At 42.5% G+C, this 13425-nt stretch overlaps 2 protein-coding genes across 3 annotated transcripts in view; one reads left to right on the top strand and one right to left on the bottom strand.

Annotated features, from left to right (window-relative positions):
• The first annotated feature begins 5693 nt into the window (after positions 1–5693).
• Positions 5694–10684, top strand: arpc5b (actin related protein 2/3 complex, subunit 5B). The gene is made up of 4 exons (XM_085138598.1): positions 5694–5982; positions 6958–7041; positions 7334–7510; positions 9009–10684. The coding sequence occupies exons 1-4, from the start codon at positions 5854–5856 to the stop codon at positions 9069–9071; spliced, it is 453 nt and encodes a 150-aa protein (XP_084994724.1). The 5' UTR covers positions 5694–5853; the 3' UTR covers positions 9072–10684.
• The window catches only part of hmcn1 (hemicentin 1), a 116832-nt gene continuing 113346 nt past the window's right edge, over positions 9940–13425 (bottom strand). For both annotated transcript variants that reach the window (XM_085138535.1, XM_085138536.1), the window contains one exon: positions 9940–13397. In XM_085138535.1, coding sequence (XP_084994661.1) covers positions 13031–13397 — 367 coding nt within the window. In that variant the 3' untranslated portion in view covers positions 9940–13030. The remainder of the gene's footprint in view (positions 13398–13425) is intronic.

The raw sequence follows: 13425 nt of genomic DNA, 5'->3' as shown, positions 1-13425 counted from the left end.
GTTGCCAGGCAAATTGAAAATGGGTTCAGCAGTTTATTAAATTGAAATACAGTATCAGGTTTTACAAAAACTTATTATACAAAAACGAATGCGTTTTTGTATAATAAGTTTGAAGGTCAATATTTGATATGACCGCCTTATTCTTCAACACAGACAGAATTCTCTGAGGTAGAGGACTTGTCATTTCTTTGAGTAGTCTTCAGGAATATTTCTCCAGGCATCTTGAAGGATGTTCAGAGCTCTTCGTTGGATGTTGGCTGTCGTTTTTTTTTCCTCTGTCAACATGATCCCACACAGCGTCATTAACTTCGGCTTCGGATACCAACATGTTCTCACCCCCAAACCATCGATATATTACGCTTCCGGGCACCGAACACTTCCCTAGATTAAGAGATTGAAAAAATGAGGAAGCATGAGAACCGTTTGGAATGAATCTGTACATGTACATTCATTTGACTTAGTGTTTTCCAAGCGATTTAACGTCATTAAAGTGCTGGTTGAGGTCAGGTTAGGGCTGGAATACATGGCTGGAATCTGTGTTACCGCGGGAGCATCATTCTACGGATGATCTGATATCATCGTGTTGGTGTTGTTCCCAGATCATGATGAAAATGTTGTTCCAGGTTCAACATTGCAAGTGACCAATCACATTATTGTGACGTTATTCTTTTGCGCACCAACCCATTCGCGCATTTATGAAATTCCAATGTTGCAAGGACAATATCAATTCTGCTTACCGTTTATTAAAGGGTTAAGGTCAGGGTTTGGGTCAGGGTTAGGGTCCGTTGATCGGTGGACAAAGGCGGTTTCTCGCAGCTCAAGTACAGTTTTTTGTTTTACGCCGGTTTTTCCCGAAGTCGCAAAAGTATGACATCACAACATTCTGATTGGTCACTTGCAATGTTGATCCTGGAACAACCTTTAGTATGATGATCTGGGAACAACACCAACACGAGGATATCAGATCGTGCTCATTCTACTGGATTTCATCCATAACCCGGCGCGTAGCATAATGGGGACGGTCACCTTTTGTGTTCCTCAGGAACGCCGGAGGACTTGACAAATCGTCATTATATTACATCTCGGGAATGAGAACGGGCTGCGTTCCTCTGAAAGTGCGCACATACAAAGAGTGTAATGAAAATGTGTAGCTATTATACCACCATATTGATTTCAAGGAATTTACAAAGTTTTGCCCTCGGGTATGTAAATACCTGAAAATCAGCTTGTATTGACTGGCATCACAAACCCCAAATCCTAATGAAACAGAGCATTTTCAGCAGTATAGAGCATTTTAACTGTGATGCACATGTTAAACAGTTCAACGTAGAAATCAAAAGGAATGCATTTGTATTATTTTCCATATAGAGATCAGTAACTGCAGGATGTGCTTAACTATTGGGGGATTGCACCATGCCAGTTTATCTATTGAGATTAATCATTTTCGGTGGAGGTAAATAGACCAGTGGCCAGTCCCAGACTTCCTTGATCGCTCACGACTTCCTTTTACTAAAGAAATCGTCTGTGTGAAAGAATTACCTAATGCAATGGGAATATTTGGTTCCAGGAAGAGGGGAATACACACAGATTTCCTTTAAATCTCAGTTTTTCAGTCAGAGAGGACTGTTTTGATTTGAAAATGTGATTTGAGGACCCGTACCAAATATCGAATGATGTTAACCAATAAATGTCAAAGTAGTGATGTTACAAAACATGACAAAACGATTCCCTTTGACCTACATGATAAAGAAAACCACACTGAGCCTCTAAACCTTGGAGACCTGCTCCAACAAAGCCCCCGCTAAATTATTACATTCCCCAATTAAATCATGATCCAAGAGCAATATTCCCCTTGTGTGAGAGTACTAATTAAGTGCTTAGGATAGTTTGCTATTCTGTTAGTCCTTTTCTCTGGCACGGAAGCACCTGGCCAGATTCCCAACAGATTTGCCCAGATTCTAAAAGCTCTGTATCGGCATCTTTTCAGAGAACGTTTCAAGTTTCACCTCTTCCTTAGAGCCAGCACAGCACAAAAGGGACTCCATGTGGAACTTTTTCACAGGTTTGTTAATTGGCAGATGAACAGAAATGCCCTCTGTGAGGCTGTATCCTCACCCTCGCCTCTGTCAGTGCGCCCCAGGGCGGCTGTGGCTACAATGTAGCTGCCATCACCAGTGTGTGAATGACTGGATGTAGAGTAAAGCGCTTTGGGGTCCTTAGGGACTAGTAAAGCTATACAAGTACAGGCCATTTTACCCTCTGTGTGCTGAGTCATTCACATAGCAACATAGCACGGACAGGTTGGGGCACTGCAGAAAGCCTGCAGTGAGGCCACTTGTGACCAATGCAGCCAGATTGTGTGTATGTGTGCAGCAATAAGAGGGAGTGGGAGAATCACAGGGAAAGAAAACATCTCTGTATGTTTTTCATGGACGAATGTGTGAGTGAGGAGCCTCTCAGAGGGAGGGTTCAATGTTTTGCAATTGTTTGACTTTTTTTGGTGCAGTCATCAGTTTTCTAATACTCCCAGTGTGTAGGTTGGCATGTAAGGAAAAAGGCAGTGATATACTTTAACTTTTTTTACTCTTGGGGCAGTCTAGACAGGCCAGATAAGGAAATAAAAAGATCCCACTTCTAAAGGGAAAAAAGACATTGAGGAAACATAGGTGTGTCCTAGTTACTTGCTTTCCCAGAAAAGATCTGTGTGTTATGAACTACGTTCTTTTGGTTCGCAGTGAAAATGCCTGCCCATTATGCCTGGAAACATCACGGGACGATAAGCCAAAATTTAATATGAGCTCATGTGGTTTTCAAAAGGCAACAAAGCCACACTCCCCCACCCCCAAGGTGCCATGCAGTTTGACAAATAGATACTTCAGTTTGGGTTTATTTCTGTTTCTGTGATGCAAACAGAGACGAGTGTAACATGGGAAATTTGGTCTTACTTCCTATACTGAAAAAATGCACATCCTGGATTGCAAACCTGATTACAAATCCATTCAGACTCCATTCTTCTAACTCATCGCACACAGTACTGGGCTCACCAGACTCCTGCATTTCCGCATTGTAGCAGAATATTCAGAATAAACCTGTGCAATCATAAAGGTGTCACACAGGTATCTGAATTCTGCGGCAATCCAGAATTTTCATGTATCGATTCACTGATTCAAATGTATCACATTAGCATAAAGATGTAACATCGTGTTTTCAAGAAGGTTTTTAGTTCATTTATGTGCATCTTCAAAACATTATATTCACGCTTGATGCTACCAACCTTGCCCAGCTGAAGCCCATTTGCTTAAAGGTTTGATATGTTGTGTATCCAGACAAACTTTATTTGCCTTGTGCAGAAAAATCCCAGTAGATCAGCAGTTAAATGACCATTCTGATGCTCAGTTCAAACTTCACGTACATGCCAGCTGTCTTCATGCCCAAATGCCCTGAGTTGCTGACTGATTAGATATTTGTGATAACAAACCATTGAACAGGTGTACCTAAAAAGTGGCTTTTTAGGTACACCTGTTTTTGTTCACTTTGTTTTGCTTACATGTTACTTTTTTTGAACGTTCAACTTCTTTCTTTCTTTCTTCATCATCCTTTTTTTTCAGATATGAGATAAGATTAAAAAGAGAGAATAATAAAAACAAGGGCGTAGATTTGGTTGTGGCATTGGTGGGGACGGATGATTCAACCATCGACCCCTGCCCCGTTTCTTATTTTTTCCTTTTTGTTTTTGCTTCTTGATAAAAAAAAGGAGAAATATACTTGCCTACATATGCTATTCTACATGCTTGTAAACCGTTTAAAATTACAATTCATAGTTTTATATGTGAATTATATAAATAAATATAAATATAAATTACTATTAAACAAATGACTAAGTATTTCAGTACTTGCCAACCTTGAGACCTCAGAATTAGGGAGACATTCAAAGGGGCTGGGGGGGGGGGGGGGGGTATACATGTACATATATATATATATATATATATATATATATATATATATATATATATATATATATATATACAAAAAACTTGAATCTTACAGTGTTTATTTATCGGATAAAATAAGTTAAATGTCACCATTATTATTGTCCAGCCGGAAACAGGCCGGGGGTGTCCAAATTTAGAGGCTGCGTCCACCTGAGGACCCGGCCTTTGTGGTCTAAGTGGGCCGGGTCCTCCGAAAGCAGGGTAGACCGGAAATGAGCGACTGTGAAATTGGACGGTCTAGGCCTTCAGAATTACGTCACCTGCCTTCTGCTCCTGGCTGTCTAAAATATAACCGGACGCTGGCGTAGATGGTCGAATAAACTGTTTTCACACAGCAGTTTATTCAGCTGTGTGAGAACCCGGAGGAATCCTCCCGAGGGATTAATAAAGTTTTATTTAATCTAATTTAATCTAATAACTTTAATCTCAGCCAAAACGATTTACTCACCAACAAACACAACTAAAGCACTGAAAAAAGGCCAAACAATAACATGTTTAAGTTATTTGACGTTTACGCAGCTACATTCTCGCCTGAAAATGTGTTAAAAGTTTATTTTGCGACCCAGAGAGAGTAATAAGAGTAATATTAAAACTAAGTAGCTGCAGTAATAGTAGCCATCGTTGGAAACTGGAATTGGCTGGGCCAGTCTGGGATATGGTTTTCAGTTTTGTTGTCCGGGTGGAAAATCGGGAGAAATTGGGGAGAACGGTCGCCCCGGGAGATTTTCGGGAGGGGCACTGAAACTCGGGATTCCCCGGAAAAATCGTGAGTGTTGGCATGTATGGCCTAGCATAGCCTGTAACGTTATTGTGACGGACACATTATATGAGTGAACTTGACTTTAAGTGACTTACAGGTTTCTTTGAAAAACAATTTCATATATCCAGGTTCTTCCTTTGCGCTGCCGTCCTCCTCGCAGCGCAGGTTTGCCGCTGCTAAAACTAAACAGAGCTCCCTGAAAGGCTCAGCCAATCACATTGGCCATATTTGTCACATGACGTAGGATTCCAGTAGAGAACGTAATTTAACTCTTTCTGCTCCGCTCGCTGAATGAGACGCTGACAGATCGTTTTTTTCTTACTATCGGTTTTGTTTTTCTTTACTCGAAGAGATTAAATTATTGGTGGGGACACGTCCCTTCCGTCCATGCCAAATCTACGCCCTTGAATAAAAATAAACACAATAAAATCAGGGCTGTAAACACTGGTAAACTGTGGATAAGTTTATAGGGGAGACTGGGGACAGCTGCAACGAGGGACGGTTACAACTGTCCCCGGGGTTGTATCAACTACAATTCTTTTATTCAAAAAAAGTACCTGATATCAGATGTATTTATCTTTGGCTGTCAGACAAATGTGTTTCATCTATCAAAATGAGTTTGGTTTAGTCCAAACGTAGAATTTTAATGACGATAGTGATGACTTTGCAGCTTACTGACTTAGAAATTATGACTATTCCACTGCTCAAAATAAAATAAATAAAATAAATAGCTGCAGAATTTCATTTTATTTTGCAGTGTCATAATACATTGTGACAAAAAGTGATGCAAATTAATTAAATACTAAAGTTGAAAATCTTATCTAACATAGCCTGCTTAGTTTTATTGACCGCGGTACTATTTCTTTGGTTTGAGCTCCCTCTGGCGGTGAGAACAGAAACTGCAGCCACGGGGCGGCATTGAGTCAGCGGAAGTCAAAGTAACGGCGAGGGAGGAAAGAAGGGGGAGGCCCGGAAGCCGCCTGTCTGCCAGTGACAGCCCACATCAGAAAAAAGCACTGCAGAAATAATTTTTTAAAAAGGATTTTCGCGCGAACGCTTCTGATTTTCGGTTTAATATAAATCACCCGAATCGCCGCAGACATGTCGAAGAATACCGTGTCCGCCCGCTTCAGGCGAGTGGACGTGGACGAATACGACGAGAACAAATTTGTGGACGAGGAGGACGGAGGTGAAAATCAGCTGGGTCCTGACGAGGCAGAGGTGGACTCGCTCATCAGACAATATCCTTTACGAGATTAGCTAGCCCGCCCGTTAGCCTACACGGCGTGCTGAATGAAATTGCCACGGTGGCCTGTGTAGTGTGCCCGTAAGGCTCAGATTCATCCGCACACTTCAATTAGCTTTCGGGGATGCTAGCTGCATGGATCGGCGTTTAGCTAGCAGGCCAGTCACTGCCCCGACTTGCCTGACAGTCACATTCCAGGGATTGCGCTCCAAGATTGAACAAGCGGGTGTGCATCACTATTACTGAGTTCACCCTCCTGCCGAGGTCTGCTTTCTCCCTGATGCTGCAAGTACATTTTAGGGTGTGGTGAACCCGGCATCTCGCCATATAGGGCTCGAAGGTGCTCCACTTCCCCATTGAGCAACTCCTCCCAGCGCGTGTTACAACAGAGAAAACTCAAAACATCAAAGCAAAACCCAATCGAGCAATCACGGTAGCTCTTTATTTAGTCACGCGAGAAATCTCCCCCTCGTGTCTGTAGGGATCAATATTCACATTCAAGTAAATGACTGGAACCAGCGTCACTGTGTAAACACTCAGGCTTCATTCACTTATTCGTACAAGTGCTGTTTCCCCTGTGCCTGAGCAGTTTTTGCTACCATGGGCTGCAATGAGGTCGAGCGTCTTTATGAAGCATACTTACGGCTGATTAGTGTAGAAAACCACTAATCAGGAGACGAAGCAATGCTGCAAACAGAATTATTTGGGGGGAAATGGAGCTGTGGAAGGTGTTTAATACATTTTTGATGATTAACAGGAGCTGCGGGGCATGAATGCATTTGTATTATTTAGGCAGTGAACTGCTCATAAAGCTGATTTAACTGAAAGACTTTGTGCTTTTAAAATTGGCCTGCACTGATGTTGTTCTTTATGAGAGACGAAGGCAAAGGCTAGTTTATAATTTTTTTTTACATCCGTTGTGATGGAGGGGTGAGTCTTTGCTGTGCTGCTTCCTTGACCTTTCCTGCACAGGAAATCTCACGGAGGCTTTACACGCAGTACTGAAGAACCCACCAATCAACACAAAGAACCAGAACGTCAAGGTGAGCTCTGTTTACCTCAGTAAAGCTTCAAGCGCTGCACATTTTAATGCATCACTTTGAGACACTTCAGATTCTTGATTTGTAGTATAGCAGTGATATTTGGTTCTTCTTAAGCTCTCCAAACTTAAACAATACAGCAGAAAGTAGCAGATCTTCAGCACCTTATAGCTGAGGTCCTTTCAGGGTGTGTGCAGCTCAAAGTCCAGTGGTCGATGATTTTACAGCCAGGTATACGAACTGACTGGACTGTGTAGCGACTCTGGCCTTCAGCCGTCTGCTCTCTCCTGGTCAGGACCGTGCGGAGGGTCTGGTGCTGAAGGTGCTCAGCTCCTTCAAGAGCGGTGACATCGAGAAAGGCGTGCAGTCTCTGGACAAAAACGGCGTGGACCTGCTGATGAAATACATCTACAAAGGCTTCGAGAGGCCGTCAGAGAACAGCAGCGCGGTCCTGCTGCAGTGGCACGAAAAGGTAAATATTCCCACCTCACTGTGGGATCTCCAGCGTCTTCTTGAGCCAAAACAATAGACAATGATACTCGTTCCACTTTGAAAACACCCAAAGGGTCAGATAACTGTGTTTCTCAGCTTCTTAATCAAACTTCCACCACCACCTTTTTCAATGTTAAATATTGTTGTGCTAAACCAGCGTATGAAAATCAATCATTAAACTTCATGTTCTTAATCTTCTTGGGTTAAAAACATACAGAATGGGTCATTATTCTGTCTGATACAGCAGATTCATGTGCACATAAATTAGGGGTTAATAAATGGTCCAAGCCATCCAAGTCATTTTCACACATGCGCTACAGCCTGGATGTGGTGGCATTAGGGCTGCCACGATTAGTTGACTAGTCATGATTACGTCGACTATCAAAATTGTCGACGACTAATTTAATAGTCGAAGCTTCGTTTGAAGCTTTGTAAGATCTCAAAAGACGCAGGAATAAGTAGTAGGATTTAAGAGTGTAATAACGGACTGAAACAGAAGATGGCAGCACTGCATGTACAAGGATGCCAGCTGCCGTTAAACCCCGAAGAAGAAGAAGCTGTGTCCCAGAATTCATAGCGCAGCCCAGCTCAGTTTCCAACAATGGCGGCAGCTAGTTAGTTTTAATATTACTCTTATTATTCTTTCTGGGTCACAAAATAAACGTTTAACATATTTTCAGGTGAGAATGTAGCTGTGTAAACCTCAAATATCTGCTCAGTTTATCAAGACACCACATATTTTCAAAAGCGCTCCGATGTTTTCGGAGACGTCTGTTAGCCACTAGCTCGATAGCTAGCCGGGGGCTAGGCTAACTAGACCCGTGAGAACACCGGACTCCCGGCTAATCGTTTTCAAACCCACCGCCGTCTTTCGCTACTCAGGTTAAACATGATATATAAGTCACTTATAAGTCAAAAATGTTATTGTTTGGCTTTTTTTTTTTAGTATTTTATTTGTTCCTGAGTAAATTGTTTTGGCTGAGATTAAAGAGATGCTCGAGAATTTACTCCGGTGTCCTGTTATATTTTAGATAGCAAGGAGCAGACAGCTGAGTTTATTAAACTTCACCAAAACAATCTGCAAATTTCATCAAAATTTAATAAACTATCATCTTGTCTTTATTGTTAGTTAGCACATACCTTAAACACTTAAAGCTGTAAGCTAATGATAGTTATATAAGAGCAGATGCTGCTGGTGCAATAAACTGTAGTTTTATGTCCAATGGATGATGATCTGATTAGTCGACTATCAAAATAATCGTTTGTGGCAGCCCTAGGTGGCAATAATAATTTTGTTTATATCGCACGTTTCGTTACATTGAAACTCAGTGTTCAGAAGACAACCTGTAGAGGTTTACAATGCAGTGAAAGCAGCACAGAACAATCGAACAAATCAACAGTTTGTTAAGTGTAAGAAAACGATTTTAGTTGGTTTATTATGATCATCAAAACCAGTTTTTCTCTTTCTGTGTTCTCAGGCTCTGGCAGCTGGAGGAGTGGGAAGCATCGTCAGGGTACTGACGGCGAGGAAGACGGTGTAGAAGACGAGCAGCTCACTGCTCTGTTCATGTAACAGATGGCATAGGGACTAACAGGAAAACCAGATTTTTAACCCAATGAGATGTTTTCAAGCCAAGATGCTAAAAAAAAAAAAAAAAAGTACAGTCTGGCTCGTATTAAGTTAAAAATGGGTTTTCCTGTGGAGTCCCGTGCATGGTCATAGCTTAAATCGTACTCCTCACAGGGTGCTACAGATCATTTTGTACCCATGTGTCTGTGCTGATTCCCGACCTGTTAACCTTTATGTCGACGTCATTCCTGTGCACTGTGCCCCCAGCGGTTCCCAACTTACAGAGGTAAATGTTAGTAAAACTGCTCATGATCGAATTGCATAAAGCAGGGCTGTTGGTCAAAACCAGTAGAAACCAGAGCGCTCCCTGCTGGTCAGAAAGGTCGGGCGCCACCGCTGCGCGCACACGTTCATAGGAACAAACATGTTTTTCCATCGTCCACTGAATGTTTCAGGAATTTTATCTGTGAGGAAACTCTGAGTGTTTGGTTTCCATCATCAGAGACTTCCAGATGGAATAAAAGCCGGGCTCCGCCCCTCTCGCTGTAACACTTGAGCAGCGAGAGCTGCTTGAAAAGCACAGTCACACACAGAGGGTGGTGGATTTGCACTGGAGGAGGGGCCGGGGGAGATTCATCCGTCTGTCCCCTCGTGCTGCCCCAGATAAGGATTATATGACCCACGATGCATCTCCATCGCCACTCTTTATTAATCCCACTTTGCTTGTGACCCCTCTGCTACTGAACAGGGCATTAATGCGGCTCTGCTGGTACTGTTCACCGGAGCGGCTGTTCTCTGGAAAACGCGCCACCCAGAGAACGTGCGCTCACACGGATTTGTTTTTGTTTTTTTAAAAACCTTTTTCACTATTTAACAGAAAAACATTAATCTAGGATCAAACATCCGCTTTGTTTTCTTATTGTTTTGAGTGACGTTATTTTCGCCTCCACTCAGTTAAAAACGCTGTTCGCAGGCCTGACACGCCGATCGGTACGATGATGCGTTTTCTTCTTCTTCTTTTTTGTGAACTGACGGGGAATTAATAGTTTAAAGAATAGATTATGTATTTTCAGTATTCACTCGAGCATTTCATACCTGACATTTGTTTTTTCCAAGGTTTCAGGAATTTTGTCTGTGAGGAAACTGAGTGTTTGGTTTCCATCATCAGACTTCCTGATGGGATAAAAGCCGGGCTCCGCCCCTCTCGTTGTTTTTTTTTCTTCTATTTATCCTGAGTTTATCCTGAGAGTTTGTCTAATAATAAGAAAACACATTTGTTACCACACAGACTGATTTTTCCAACGTATTTTACATAATTTTCATCCGCCTTATTGGGAGGATGACATGTTGCCAAATGTTTTATTTTCGCTTTTCAGAGCTCGTGTGTTTAGAGTATAAGTGGTGGATTTTATTACATTTTATTTTGAAACCATGCAGTATATATGAGCATGAAAGAAACGCGTGTTGCGGCGAGCTTTGCTCCGAGTGCAGACGTGATGAAAGTTCCAGCGTTCGGTTCCTTTCTGCTCGTTTTCAAACACGGAGTTAAAGTTACTCAGATTTTTATTTATTTGTTCATTTTTTTTTAAATATAAAACACATGTCACTACAGTTGTGTTTTTTCATCACCGGTTGATATTTAGACATGGGTCGTCATGTTTGAATACTGTCATCAGTGACATCAGACACCTTCTCTAATGACTAGATTTACGAGCTTCATGTATTTCTAGTCGGCGATGCTCTTCTGGGTGAGAAGATGACGGACCGCACCAAACTGATGTACAAACTGCCTTATTCAAATGTTCCTTTTTTATGTTTGTGCTTTTGGAAGAAAAAGAAACAATAATAAATTAAAATGTGTGAATGCTGAGTCTTAGCTGTGTCGTGATTATTTTGGATTGTGTCACAACTAAGCGCTAAAAGTTCAATTTTTGAGTCAAAGATAAAGACAACGGTTGAACCGTACAGAGCGCGCAACGTCTGAGAGACACTTTGGAGTGACTGTACAACATGATAGACGATGCTTTACAGCAGAATATACACTTTATCACATTGTAACAGCCCAGTGTCAACAGTTTAGCAACTGTATGATGATGTCATGTCAACCTGACATCAAAGTCCTGACAGGGACTAGAAAGAGAGAGCAGATTTCTCCTGTTTTGGCTTCCTGTTAAATCCAGAATTCAAAATCCTGCTCCTCACATACAAGGTCTTAAATAATCAGGCCCCATCTTATCTTAATGACCTTGTAGTACCATATCACCCTATTAGAGCACTTCGCTCCCACTCTGCAGGCCTACTTGTTGTTCCTAGAGTATTTAAAAGTAGAATGGGAGGGAGAGCCTTCAGTTTTCAGGCCCCTCTTCTGTGGAACCAGCTTCCAGTTTGGATTCAGGAGACAGACACTATCTCTACTTTTAAGATTAGGCTTAAAACTTTCCTTTTTGCTAAAGCATATAGTTAGGGCTGGACCAGGTGACCCTGAATCCTCCCTTAGTTATGCTGCAATAGACGTAGGCTGCCGGGGATTCCCATGATGCACTGGGTGTTTCTTCTTCACTCACTATGTGTTAACAGACCTCTCTGCATTGAATCATATCTGTTATTAACCTCTGTCTCTCTTCCACAGCATGTCTTTATCCTGTCTTCCTTCTCTCACCCCAACCAATCACAGCAGATGGCCCCGCCCCTCCCTGAGCCTGGTTCTGCTGGAGGTTTCTTCCTGTTAAAAGGAAGTTTTTCCTTCCCACTGTCGCCAAAGTGCTGCTCATAGGGGGTCATATGATTGTTGGGTTTTTCTCTGTATCTATGAAGCGCCTTGAGGCGACCTTTGTTGTGATTTGGTGCTATATAAATAAAATTGAATTGAATTGAACCAAAACCTCTGTGGAAGATTTCCGGGACACTCCTGAATCTGTGCCATGAAGAATTCAGACAGTTATGAAAGCAAAAGCAGGTCCAACCTATTATCAACAAGGTGTGGGTGTATGATCAACAACAGCATAGCTTCAAAATGATTTACACTATCAAACATTTGTAAATGTAATAATTCGGATGTAATAATTACTTTTATTTGATATTGCACATGATTATCATTAATCTTCTTTAACTGATAAGGAGACGAAGAATCTAAATCTTCACGGCAGACGGAGAAAACTTATCTCTGAATGGCGTTCGACTGTATCTGTGATCAGAAGCTTTGCACACGGCGCTCGGGTCCACGTGTGACACGCTCCGTCAAGATCGGGGATGTTTTGTGCAGCAGTGCTGTGCACGCATATATAATTTGTAAAATCAGCGTTTATCTATTCATATTCGATTTTTATTACAAAACGGATACGGTACGTACAAGTGTGGCATTGCATTATGAGAAGAACATATGTACAAATCGTAAAAAAATACATCTTGGCACCAGCTGTTGGGTGGATCGTCGCGCTGGTGACGTGAGTTTCTGCCTGAGGCGTTCGTGCGCCAGTACCTGAGCACCAAACCCGAACAGTGACGCCTCCGCTTTGGCAACTGATGGCGCAAAAGTGGGACCCGTCTTCCATTTTTCGTATTCCCAAAGAAGTTAATAATAGGTTGATGTAAATGAAAGAGAAGCTAGTATGTTGTACCGGCGGCGTTTCACTTTGGAAGAGTCGAATCTAATGTGTCTTATAAATAAGCCTGAAGAGTCAGGAGACGACTGACTGAGAGGTTTCCAGGGATTAGAGCTGATAAATAGTTGGTAAGTTTCCTCATGTAAACATCCAGCGTCCTGCTTCCTTACACCTTTGGGGCCGTATGCACCCGCTGGCCTCTCTCACGCACTCAATAATCTTTTTCCAGTCTGTTTACTGATGCGGTCGCATCCACTAACTCTCACCGTGCCACTTTTTGCAGCACTGCACTCAGAGGTCGTAGCCACTCGGGTCATTTAAAGTGTTTTCAGTAGGGGTAGGCAGAGACAGCGATGTAGACAATGAAGGTCGTCTGGTACTCGATGCCTCCGTCTTCACTGTAGGACAGGGCTCGGACCTTCATGCGGTACGTGTGGGGCTCTCGCAGCGGCCGCGTGGTGAACAGCACTCCCTTTAGGTTCTCGTCTCGCAGAGCGAACGGCAACGCGAAATCCTCGTCCACCACCAGGAAGCTGGTCCTGGGGTGCATCACTCCGTCCTGTGTGTAGGCCACCAGCCTGATGAGGTCCTGGTTGGCTGCGATGCCAAAGGGAAGCGACAGCAGCTTGTACTCCAAGGCGTACGGGCTCAGTGCGCACTCCAGGTCATTTGGCTGACAGTTTCTCAGACAGAACCTACAAAAAGAAAAATAATTTTGGTTGA

Source organism: Neolamprologus multifasciatus, chromosome 17 (assembly GCF_963576455.1).
Source record: "Neolamprologus multifasciatus chromosome 17, fNeoMul1.2, whole genome shotgun sequence".
NCBI classification, from domain to species: Eukaryota; Metazoa; Chordata; class Actinopteri; order Cichliformes; family Cichlidae; genus Neolamprologus; species Neolamprologus multifasciatus.
Note: the sequence above shows the minus strand (reverse complement) of the source record. Positions and strands in the feature narration are given on the sequence as shown.